Genomic DNA, 12,685 nt, shown 5'->3' on the forward strand with positions numbered 1-12,685 from the left:
AATCTGGCTAATTAATAGATTCGTTGGCAGAACTCTACTTATTTGCGAGGAACTTTGTGCTGGTCCAGGAGTTGTACTGTGCTTGCATGGGAATGGCAAAGAGGATAAACCCTTGATTGCATTGTTGAAACCCAAGCATGGGTCCATCAATGCAGCAGGTGGTAAACCCTGGAGAGTCATAAGCTAGTTGGGGGCAGAATAATTTTGAAGCTGGTAATAACCTGAATCATAGGATTCTTATGAATAAAATGCAATTTTAGTAATGTTTTCATAAACAGCAGGAATGGCAACATTTTAGTAAACAGTGGCATTAGTTGCACCAAAATTGCACCACATTGGCTTTTAAATTATCGCTCCTGGGATGCAAGAGGTTCCCATACCACGACAGCAAGGACTAGCTGAGTAAATACCTGACATGATCTCAGATGTACAATTTACAAGTCCAAATTTAGCGCATGTGCTGCTATCTTACACTGTTTAGCAATACTCTGCACTGTAGATTTTTATGTATAGAGGCCAGATATTCGTTAAATTCCGGGAAGCATGAAGAAGCCTAAAAGCTGTTAATGCATCGTGTGCTCTCAGCGCAGGGAAGCATCATGATTTGTAAAACCCAATTAAGGGACAAGGCTGCTGTTTTACAATTTCTGTTAGAAAGTACACAGAACAAAGCAGTAACACCGACCATTCCGCTGCCTTACACGGAGCACGGCTGATCATCATGACCATCACTTAAAGTACTTTCTGCTCCACACTTTAAAGGACACTTCCAAGTTATCTACAGATGCGGGCTAAGCTTTCTGCTTTTGGACCCTCTAAACTGCAAATAACTACCTATGGACAAATAGATGCCTACCCTGGAGCTTTAAAAAAGAGGCTGCCTTTTGGGGCTCTCATGGTTGCTACAGCCAAAGCTCCTTAGGACGAGCCCTAACGCCAAAGCTGAATGGTCTGAGAGGCTGCAATGGCTGAAATCTGAAATACTGAATTCCTGCTTCTCATAAATCTGCCGCTCTGACACACGTAAAGTGGGATGAAAACCAGTGTGAGCCCTTTGTTAGCTTCAGAGATTGCACATACTCTGTGTATCAGCAGGTCCTGGCAAAATCTGAGACAGTGTCCGTTTACACAGCCTGCACACGTAAAGCACAAGTAAAGGTACAGGTTGGACCTGGGAGGGGACCGAAAGGGGAATGCCTGTAGAAAAGACCACAGCATCACAGTAAATCCATCTGGAAGGGAGTTCAAGGAGTCTACCAGTATTTACCTCTGCCCTAACTCCAGATCAGCTACACCCAAACTATTCCTGACAGATGTCTAGTCACCCATGCAATAACAAAGTTCTTTCTAATGAGTCAGCCAAATCACCCTTTCAAAAAATGCGTTTCTTGTCCTATCCCCAGTGGAGAAAGTATTATCTTCTTCCTTACCACAGCCTTTGAAATATTTCCATGTTTGAGAACTATCATGTTTCTCCTTGCTCTCCTTTTCTCTGTCATAAATAAACCAAATTATTTCATGTCTTCGGTATCTCTGATCACTCTTGTATCTCCTCCCTACTATAACTGCCTGACATTTTTCACAAGCGTGGTACCCAAAAGAGACCACAGAGAATGAGTAAGACACGATACTATAACCAAATTATTACCAGAGCCAAGCTGAATGCAAATCTTAGAGATCATATCCTCATTTTACATCCCAGGGCAAGTGTATTTTTTTGGAACAATGTGATGTTCCTAATTTAATTCAGTATGTGCTCTGCGGTACTGCTGGAGCCTTTCCTACAGAACTGTTGCTTTGCCACGTACTTCCTACATCGTATTGATGCACAATTAGAGCTCCTGTCCCTGCCAAGCAGCATTGTTACTTCCCATCTTTTCTCCAGCACCTTAAGAATATTTTCAGTTCTGATACTGTCCTCCACAATGCCTACAATTCCCAATACCATCTACGCATTCCAAATAATTAATGAAAATATTGTGTAGTACCAGGACAAGGACAGACAGCATTTTCTATACCCTTCCAGTTAAACAGTCAGTAGCGACCAAAATGTCTGCTTCTCCGAAGTAAAAAGTTTGAGTAAGTTAGTACTTCTAGAGTTACCCTCCTATTTTTGAGTGAGATGGCATGGAGAAATGGAGATGACTAGGAAGTAGAAATCATATAAAGCAACAATTTTTGTGAGAAAATTAAGTGCTTTTCAAATCTTAGGGAGACTTCAAAATCTTAAATAAGATTTTGTTATAAATATGATTGTTTATTCATATATTCAGTTTAAACATTCTTTCCACCTTAAGGTTGTAGGTGGGAAATCCATCTCAGTTAAAGAACATTAAATGTGTTTGAAAGAAAAATATCTCAAAAGACTCCAAGATACTATGTGTTCATAAATGCTGAGAATTGTCATAGAATTCAGTAAACCCTTCTATTTATGCCCCACAGAAGAATTATACAATTCAGAGAAGGAAAACATGTGAGATGCAACACTGGAAAAAATGCAGAAATTACCCTATGGAAGTCAGTGGTGGTGCAGTGTTGTTCATCTTCCGTGTGACCCTTGCACATCTCATATTCAGCATATTATAAGTATGTCTAACGCCCAGAAACCTGGCCAGTGAACTCATACAACATGAATGGCAAAGTTGTTCAAAAATGTGATCTCTCCTTTACGTACTTACTAGTTATTTCAGTTTAAAATTTGTATATTCGATACGTGAATACCGACACCCACTCTAACAACTGTGCATTGACAATATTGTATCGACGTGGTGTTGTTTTTACTATCCAATAAAACTGAAATACGGGCAGCTAGCATGACTTCAGGGATCTTGGGACCTTAGTAAGAAGGTCGAGAAGTCACCGCTCAAGTCACTGTACAGTTACTCTGCAGATTTAAGAGCCCATTATTTATTTCTTCAGCTTCCTCCCGGTTACAGTCTTCAATTGGACTCAAAATATATCAAGAAATGTGGTTCTTCAAAGTTTCCCTTCACAGCATTATGAGAGCGACCAACTCTTACCTTGTAGCTGAGTCTTTAATAGCTTTGAGAAAACACCCGTCATGTAAAGAATGTGTGACTATCCTTCAGACTGAGAAAAGCATGAAGTAAAGAACAGCAAAAAAAAGGTAAAAAGGAAACTTACCATTAAACAAGTTACTAGAATGACAAAGATGCTGAGAAATATGACAACCGCATAAAATCCTTCTTTGCTCCAGATTTTGTCAGCTTCATGCTGGCCTTGCAAAACATTTTTCTTTTTTAAGCAATAAAACAGAAAGAGGAAGAGAAAAAAAGTTACACAGTAGCGTGCGCAGATTAAATAGCTCTCGTCAGGCATTAATCACCCTCCTCAGCTTTGTCACAACCCACATCCCACACTCTATGGCGCTCGCTTCGAACGCTGCTGTTTGCATACCCACCTCGGCCAGGCACCCCACCTGCACTCCCTGTGTCTGCCTGAGACCCAGGGGTCCTAACGCCACGCGAGATGATCCAAATCCTTCTCCGTGGCCGCCGAGATAATCAATCCTCCAGCAGGACTCACGGGGCGGTTGAAGGTAAAGCAAACAAGACCCGCGCTCGTTCTTGGAAACTCCCCGGCTCGTCGGGTGAAAGGGCAGCAGCGCTCCAGCGTGGGCTGCGGGAACCCCTCGCCCTGCCTCTTTCTTCCCAGCGCTTATCGCCGTCCCCGGCACCCACGCACCGGCCTCGGGACTGTTTACACTTGACACAGGAGCAAAGAGCAGGTGACTTGCCGGTTTGCCTCTGTGAGCCGGGAAGCCCTGACACCGTCACCTTTAGAGTACACACACGCGCACACACGCGCCTACGTAAAAAGTTCTGGTTATGCTGAAAGTAATCTCGTTACCCGTCTATCTATAATTCTGATGATGCTTAAAGTAATCTCATTATCTTTGGGTTCCTGCTGATAGTACATTTCTAAAACAGCTGTGCACACTAAAATTTCCAGCACTGCTGGGGAACTCCTGGGGATTATGAAATAATAGTAATTGTAAAAGCATTTATTTTTGGCTTTATTGCAGCGTGGGGACTTGGTTGGGCTATTAAATTACCAGAATTTCACTATGTTTCCAAATAGAGATTTGGTACTAGAAACAGGGTACATGTACCCGCAGTCTAACTGCAGTATATTATTTAGAATAAAGTATGTCATCTTGTGTTTCCGCGACTGCAGGTCAGTAGACATTGCTCTCCCAATTTTCAGCTACTTGCTTTTCTCTTCTCAATTGCGTATTTACTCAGACTGAGTAAAAACGACTTTCTTAAATTCTTGTTTCCACCATAAATGTTCAAGGTCTTGGTGTTTCCCTTCTGCTGGAATTCCCTAATGGCTTTAATTAAATCTCTCATTTAACTAATGAGTTCTCTTCCCATCTCAAGGTAGCCTTTCTTCCACTCTGGGGACGTTGTGTAAGAGGACTGGGAGTTTTCCACAGAGGAAGGAGTTCCTCCATTTAAAGATGAGTGGCTGCTCACCAGACCTGTGTAACTGCAAGGACCCTCTAGCACTTTACATGGGTACTTCATGCTCCAAAGTCTGCTTAGCCACCCATTAGCCTGCTCTTTCGAACGGTTAATACATCAGGCAAACTCCTTGTGTCCATCAGTCTCCCAAACGTAAAAAGTCCTGATGAGGTTGAATGCATGGGGAAAAGCTTGCTGAGAAGGAGGAGATCATGGCCTGGGGAAGAGAAGACAAGCTGCCAAAAACCTGCTCCATGCTGGATCCCAACATAGGTTTCATGGTCCTCCTTTCAGCACAGGTTTGTGCCTCGCTTGCTTTGAAAAGGGCCAGGAAAATGCAGATTCAAGTCAGTGCAGATCCAAGACAATTCACAGATCACACTGCCACAAAATGTGAACATTTAGAGAAGGATTTGGTAGTATGGTTAATTTACAGAGACTTGCTTGCTAAAATAAATGCATGTATATAATTGCAACTTGACTGCTTTAGAACTGAAAGCATAATAAAGAAGAGTTTTCTTTGGAAGTCATAGCTCTAGGAACCAGAATGGAAATCCTTTGCCTCCTTCTTCTAAACTACAGAAAGAGACCTTGTAAAATTAGTGTATTTGTATGTGTGTACATAATCACACAGCGTTTCATGATCCGGGCTTAAAAGTATTGCAGGTATTGACAGTTTAACAAGGTTTATAAGTGTCAGTCTGGTGTTAAGTGAGCAACTTAAAAAAAAGGGCTTTCAAAGATAAACTGGAAATCCTGCCAGATATTTCTGCAAAAATTGTTCCTAGATGAATTCAAACAGTGTTGCCACTCTAACGGGCTGCAGCTCCCCGTGCAATCTGCTACCTCAGCACAGCGAGGTTATTCTGCCACGCTCACGGCACAGGACTCGGGTCCCAGTACTGGCTCAGAGCCCGAATCTGCAGCTGCTCCGCGCTCAGGACCGCTCCTGTTGAGATCCATAGGAATCCCACGGCGACAGCAGCAGCTGCAGCTCTGGCCCATTAGCTATGAACTAAGTGTTTGACCCTGGGTGGGTTACCTGATGGTTTTCCAGTGTTTCAGACTTCTCAGGAGTAAATCTAGATAAAAAGCAGGAGCTGAAGGAGAATCGGCCGTGCTGACCTTTTGTGAGGAAATGGGGGAGTTTTGTACCTCTTCGCTGAAAGGACAAATACGCTAGAAAGTAAATGAAGATCTAATAGGAATTTTTGACTCAATGGGTGCGAGTCTTAAGTTAAGTGTAATTCATCAGTGTCACAAAACTTTTAAAATATTTTATAATAGACATTGTATACATAACTGAGTCTAAGAGAATTAATCTCCATGATGTCTGTCTAATGGTACATGTGTTCAGGATGCATCTTTCCCTGATTTGACTTTCTAAAAATAAAGTTCAAAGAATATCAACAAATGCTGTAAAAAGGGGGGAAAAAAATGTACGCCACAATTTAAACATATCTGACACCCCATTTTGAAACACTTTAGTAGTACCTTCACCTAACCAAGGAAATCTCTCCCTCGGATCTAACTGCAGGACAGGAGAATCATTGCTTAAGCTGCTCCCTAATGACAGAAGAGGCTGTGACCCACAGTAACTGAGTCATCCCACGCCCACGATAAGGAATTGCTTTCTGAAACATCAGTGCTGCTCATTCAGAACTTTGTTCCTTGGTCTGGAAGAACTGATAAGAGGGATGGCAACTGCCACACTCACTACATATTGTTGACGCCCAGGAAACAAGCTCGCAGGATGGCCAAATGCTAGGGAAAAAAGCAAAAAAGAGAGGACTTCTGTCCACAACCACGGGCAATGAGTGTCCTGCACGGAGATGTGCTGCATCTTAGTTGACTGATGTTCCTCTGCATTTCTCTCACTCAGTTGGGAACCTTCTCCTGCCTGAGAATCCACTAAGACTTTCGGATAGTTTTTGAGGAGTGGGAATGTAGCACTGCCACCAGAGGGAAGGAAGATAAACTCAAACTAAGGTGCAAAAAGCCACAGCTGATAAAGGCAGGGGAAAACCAGAGCAGGTGGGACGGCACAGGAGTTCCAGTAGCTCAGGTACTTTCAGGTCCCAGAGCAAACCTGGCTACAGGGAGAAAGGCTCATCATCATGGACATCACCAAGAGCATCATCCCCCAGTGTTTGACTCCATTCCCTAAGGAGTCTCCACAATCAGGTAAGTCATTCAGGCAGAATGAGGCAGGTTAATTGAAACAGTTTAAGTTCAGCATAATTCAAGGTGGGGAAGAACCGATGTATTCTTAACAATCCCGTGCTATCGCTAACCTTACCAAAGAGTGCTGGCACAGGTATCTGCTTTGCTCTGAACTGGAACAAATGTGTTTAGAAAAATGATTTTTTTATAAACTTTCTTTTAAAAAAAAGACATTAAAAATCCTCTCTGGCCTTTCTGGTCTTATTATGGAAAACTAGTGAATTATTTCCACAAACAAGTAAAATAAGCAGCCAGCTTTAGATAATGCCAAGAGAGACATTGACCTGAAGAAGTCACTATAAAATCTGTGACTGAAAGATCCTGCCAAGGTATCGGGAGCTGCCAGGAAAGGTTAGCCTTTACTGGAAAATAGGTGGATTTGCAAGCTGGGTCAGTTAACCCCAATTAGTTCCTTGGGCTGAAACACTAATGAAAGCACAGCAAGCTGTAGTTCTGAGTGCAGAGGAAAGCTTACACAGAGCTGGGGATTGAACTTGAGATGAAAAAGGGTTCATCAAAGTTCATGCTGAGTTGCTTTGTTTTTTTCTGCTATTTTAACTATGTTAGCTAAGCCAGGTTAGGAAAGTCTGCCAAGAAATCACTTCCACCTCCAGTGAAAACATGCAGGAACGTGGGTGACCTCTCAGACTCCCAGGACACTGGACAACAGCCACTTAGCATCTCCCAGGACCAAGCCTCCCCAAAGACTCTACCTTACACGCAGGTGCGATAAAGTGGTGTGATTTCATGTCAAAGCTGGCCGCTCTGCAGGGCTCTGGTCCCTGCTGGGGTGCTCGGGGCGCACCCGTGCAGGTGTAACGCTACGTCTGCCTTGCCTGATCACAGGAGCACGTCCTTGGGCTCTGCTTTGTTCCTAATTTGTAAGCTATTAGTCTTGATCACTTGTCCCTTCAATGACTTACGGTTTCTTTATGCTTTAAGTGCATGATTGCTTCCTTTGATTTCTTCTCTAAGAAGTTAATATCACACACTTCAAAGGCAACCAACAGAAGCCTTGTGCAAGGAGGCTGTAATGGTACATTTTGGGATGGCGTAATTTTGGCACGAACTCTGGAAATTTCTCCTTTAGTGCCACATTTCCCAGCTGGCAGTTAGCTTATCTCTCAAAAGACAGTAACCTTTAATTTACTTAGAGTAACTTCAGTTATTTTTGTCATTCAAAACCACCTCAAGTTCTCTTCTACTCCACTAAACTCTGAAATCCAGCAGTATTTTCTTTTTTTCTCTGAGCACAATTTAAAGACATTAGGAAGTCAGGATTCCCCCACCATAATACATGGACTGCCTGAGTCACTGAATTTAGTCCCACCACCAATTTGGTAGTTTGTTCTGGGGAAGGCTGCTCCTGGCCCTGACACACACCATGGAGCAGAACACAATCCTCAATCCCACTTCAGACACAAACTTTAGACCATAATAAATGCTGCAACTACAATAGGCCACTGGAAGAGAAAGGACATGCGGTAGGTATTGCCATTGCCCTGGATGCCTGAAAAGGCACTGACTCCATTAAATTAAATCCTCACATCCCCAGAGGTACATATCCCGTTCTACACCAGGAAGCAAAGGACTTTAGTGGTTCCTACAGCAAAGGCATACAGGGAACCTGTTCTTTCAGCTAGTGCAGAATAAGAAACTAGGATGTGAATTTTGAGATAGGCAATTGAATTGAAAATAGATCAATCCGTGATTAATGCATCAGCAGATGTGAACTGGCAAATTATTACTGGAATGAATGGAAATGTAGTTCCAGTCACCGACACCCACTCAGACTTTTGCTGTCTGTAGTACCCCATGGGCTGAGATGGTAAGCAGAAAGCTTCAGTTTTCCACTTGGGTTTTCCTACATAATCTTGGTAAAGTTTCTCAGGACAGAGTAATCTGCCCCACCATTAACTCTCTACAGCTGGGGGTCTAGTTTGAGCTAAGCCTTGTTAGAAAGAGGCAACCAAGCAGTCTCAGGAGAGGTATCCCACAGACGGGATGAACTGCCTGCTGAACGTATCTCTTTCTCCCTGTTTACTGTAGAGAGAGCCAGTAGACTTTCAAGCCTTTGGCAGCTCATACTGAGAAATAGGCAGCTAAAAAAGGAGAAAAATTCCAGCCCTAACACCTCTGTGTCAGCCACCTACCTAGAAAGATGCAGATAGTGCTTCCTTTCTGTGCAGATACACTGATAGTGCACATACAATACTGGCTGTGAAACATTCAGACTTTTTGGTGGAAGACTGTACAATTTATTAGCTCATGATTTAATTAGGATTGATAGCTCAGGAATACACACACACAATAGGTAAAATAATGTGTCAAAGCTATGTAAAGCTTTGTATAACTATATCTTCCTTCAAAGGTTTGTCTGTTTCGATTTTCTTTGCTGTTACTTTGTTTGGCATGATTTGTTCTTAAAGCAAGTTGAGAAAGGATTAAATAACTGGTTAGTAACTGAAAGTAAGCTGCAAGTAAAGATTATATGACATTGTCTTTTAGCTGCTGTTTTCTGTGAAGTCTTAAACATGTAAACAATTTACTGAGATCCAGAAGGAATACCTACTAGTGTAAAGCTACATGATTTTTTCAGGATCAGGGCCTTAGCTTTTATAATATTAATACAATCTCTTGTTTCTCCAACAGTATTAGGAGGACTTAGAGTCTGCACAACTTTCATTCTAATAGTCCTTTTCTAAATGATTCCACCTGCTTGTCTACATTTTTTTTTCCAGAGAGAAAATTCAAATATCTGAGCACTCCAGATTATTGAAATGTATCTAACTCAAGATGAGATCTTGACTTCAGTGCTGTGTTTTTTTCCAGCATCTCTTCCTAGCCTGATGGCATTTCTCCATTCATCTATTATTCATATATGTTCTTGTCCCATGTCCACCTGAAGTATTATCTGCAACTGAAGTACTTGGAACAGATAATTGCATCTATCACAACCGTCAGACGCATATGCTTTAGTAACAAAGGAAATTCTGACCTAAAGGAAGCTTAGCTGATGGGTGATATAAAGACCTGATTTCATGTTTGGACAGCACTGCTTGGTTTTGTTTTGTATTAGAACAGCTAAAACCTGAAAATCCGCTCATTTTCATAGTGGCAGGCTGCTGTAGTACAGCATGTAAAATTGCATTAAACTGGCTTTGGTTTTATATTTCATTTTTTGTACCAAAGACATCTTCCAGATTCTTAAACAGAGTTAGAATACTTAAAATGAGCAAAAGCATTTCTAATCAGTAGAAATACAGGTGACCATAACAGCCAGTACTAACTCAGCAATGGCTCAAACATAGGTTTGGATGTCAAAAAAAAAGGAAGCCTTTACCCATAGAGGGAAACACAGCTCATCAGAACCTCTCCTTTTTTTCCACTTTTTTGGACATAGACATCTCCTCTGTCAATATGTGAGCTTCCATGGAAAATGCTAATTCTTGATAACATGTTTGAAGTTATTTGGACCTCACACTGAATTCTGAGGGTCTTTATATGTAGGTAAGGGCTTCAAAGACACTAAATAAAATGCAATGTTATGTGACCATGTCCGTGACCTCAGTGATTTCCTTTCCAAAAGGCCTTTGCTTTTTTTCATTTGCTGTGCATAGTTCAATCGGTCAGCCCAGAATTAGATGTCCATCTCACTGGTCATGTCTGGGACACTGAGATGGCAGTGCGGTCTCTGGTTTGAAATAGATTCCCCCCCTCCCCCCCCAATGGATGTAGTCATACAAATAATAGCTACAAGTTTTATTTTTGCCCTCTTTTTGGAGCAGGTTAAACAAATGAAATCTCTCACTTCTCCTGAGAATAGAGAGAAGCATGAGTACAACGTACAAATTCAGTTTTTCAAAATCATGTCTGACAGAAGTTACACAGGTAGTAATGCTCACACCTGAACATCTGCATTTCATTTATCTCTCTACTGAAATTGTTATAGCTGCTGACCCGCACTAACAGACCAAAAGTTCTTGGGCCCACTTTCTTTAAGGCGAGTGATGCATGCTTAGGATCTAAACTCTGATTTCCATGGTAGCCCACCTGTGTGATGAGAACCTGGATATTAATGTTTAAATAGCCTAACGAAGCACTATTAAAGTAATTTAAGAGGGCTAGCTGTATAATTGCCTTATAGCAGTAATACCATCTTAGCTTATACATTTCCTGCCTTATGCTTGGGAACCTCAGCCTGAAAACTACCAGGGATGTAATAACTGCCTAATCCGTAACAAACTACAGGTTAGAAAATTGATAACCAACCTCAGGGGAGACCTCCGTTATTCCAAACTGGGATAAACTCTGATGCAAAATGTTGATATTAAGGGAACGCAGCACTTCTTCAGATGGGAGTGCCTCAGAAATTCCAGGCTTTCTGTTCAGTGGGGACACAAACAGTTCCACACAGTTCTTCTTCCCCTAGGAAAATAAAAAAAATGCAGAATCATAGGAAGGGTCTGAGATTAGATAGTCCCTGTTGTCTATAGACTGTAAATGTAATTCCAAAACCAAAAGCATGGAATACAAAGGCTGCAACCTGCTCTGTGAGGAGAGTATATCTATTCCCTGACTCCTTCAATCCCAGCTGACTGCGCAAGAAAATGCAAATACCCTACGTGGGCATGTGTGCTTTGTCTCATTCACTATTGGCAAGGTACCCTCTTCCTGAGGCTAGTACCGTCAAACGAGACAGGTCAATGTACATGGTGAGGAGAGGAGCCGTGGGATGGGGACAAGGGCAAGTGCCAGCAAGGATTTTAGTAGACAGTTCACCTGATCTGAGCTGAAACGCAGCCCTGCTTTAGAAAGCGGTCCTTAAACAGGAATGCTTAGTATAATGCGGTGGTATTTCGGCACTGCTTTCTAATCCCGTGTCAACACATTGCAGACACAGCACAACGAAGTATAAAGTCCTTTTTGCCAACTGCAGCGCAACTCCTTAAAATGGCACAACAAAATGAAAGGACCAGAAAAGTTTTGTTTACGTTTAATGGGTAAGCTGAGAATGCCGACTCACCCCTATATTAGCTCCTGCCTTGGTGTCTTTGATGCACTCCTGGTAGCCCAAAGGGTGCTGTATTAGAAATGTCAGTGCAGTGATGCTCAAACTGTCGCAAGGCAGGAAAAGGACAGACTGCAAGAGGGTTCCTCTGGTTGTGATAGACTAGACCAGCACCTGAGACCAGTGCCCCAGACGGTGCTGGTGTCCACACACCGGCTTCCCCAGGGCTACGGCCAGCTTAGCTGAGGCTGTGGTGTCGAGTCCAGACCTGGGGGGTTCCACACGTGCAAGGTACGCGTGGAGCTACTACCTGCATTGCTGCCTGAGCAGGCAAGAACCTCACTGGTCTCGTTATTTGCTATTCATCGTTACAGGATGGGAGAGATCAGTTCAAACTGGGATAATCCTGATTTCCCCCACCTCCTGCCCCTCACCTCGAATGTGCATCATTATCTTTAGTGAAGAAAACGACACCTTTTGCTATTCTTAGTAGATGCAGTTTCACATTCAGAAGTAAAGCCGCACAGAAAGGGGCACTTTCCAACGTGTTTACCTTAAATCTGCCCTCTGTGCCCTCACGTGTGCCGCTGGTCCATCTGCTCAATAAGATTGGTAAGGACATTGGCTACTGGTGGGACTGGGCATTTTTCAGTGGGAGTATAAGCAGTGAATACAGACCTACAGGTCTGGAGCATCAATTCAAGGTGAAGACTTTTGCCAAGCTGAAGCAGCTGATTTGAGGCTGCTCTCCTACGTGGTCTCCGGCGTGGGTAGGTGCCTGGTTCTGGGTGTAGGTGGCAGGCACAAGGCAAGGCTTGGTGGGGACGCAGCATTCCCAGCATTTCGTGCCTCCTCTGTTTAGAAGTTCCTCTGCCCCTTAAAAGGCCTTTGTGGGAGGAGGATTTACCAGAAAGGTTAAGGAGACACTGGAAATGCCCAGTTAGTATTTCCTGGCACACTATGT

At 42.8% G+C, this 12,685-nt stretch overlaps 1 protein-coding gene across 2 annotated transcripts in view; it reads right to left on the reverse strand.

The window, feature by feature from the left end:
• PTPRR (protein tyrosine phosphatase receptor type R) overlaps positions 1-12,685 on the reverse strand; it is a 155,398-nt gene that overhangs the window by 64,970 nt on the left and 77,743 nt on the right. For both annotated transcript variants that reach the window (XM_049792027.1, XM_049792028.1), the window contains 2 exons: positions 10,983-11,138; positions 3,145-3,255 (listed from right to left, as the gene is read on the reverse strand). In XM_049792027.1, the coding sequence (XP_049647984.1) occupies positions 3,145-3,255; positions 10,983-11,138 (267 nt within the window). The remainder of the gene's footprint in view (positions 1-3,144; positions 3,256-10,982; positions 11,139-12,685) is intronic.

This window comes from Accipiter gentilis, chromosome 34 (assembly GCF_929443795.1).
Source record: "Accipiter gentilis chromosome 34, bAccGen1.1, whole genome shotgun sequence".
NCBI classification, from domain to species: domain Eukaryota; kingdom Metazoa; phylum Chordata; class Aves; order Accipitriformes; family Accipitridae; genus Astur; species Astur gentilis.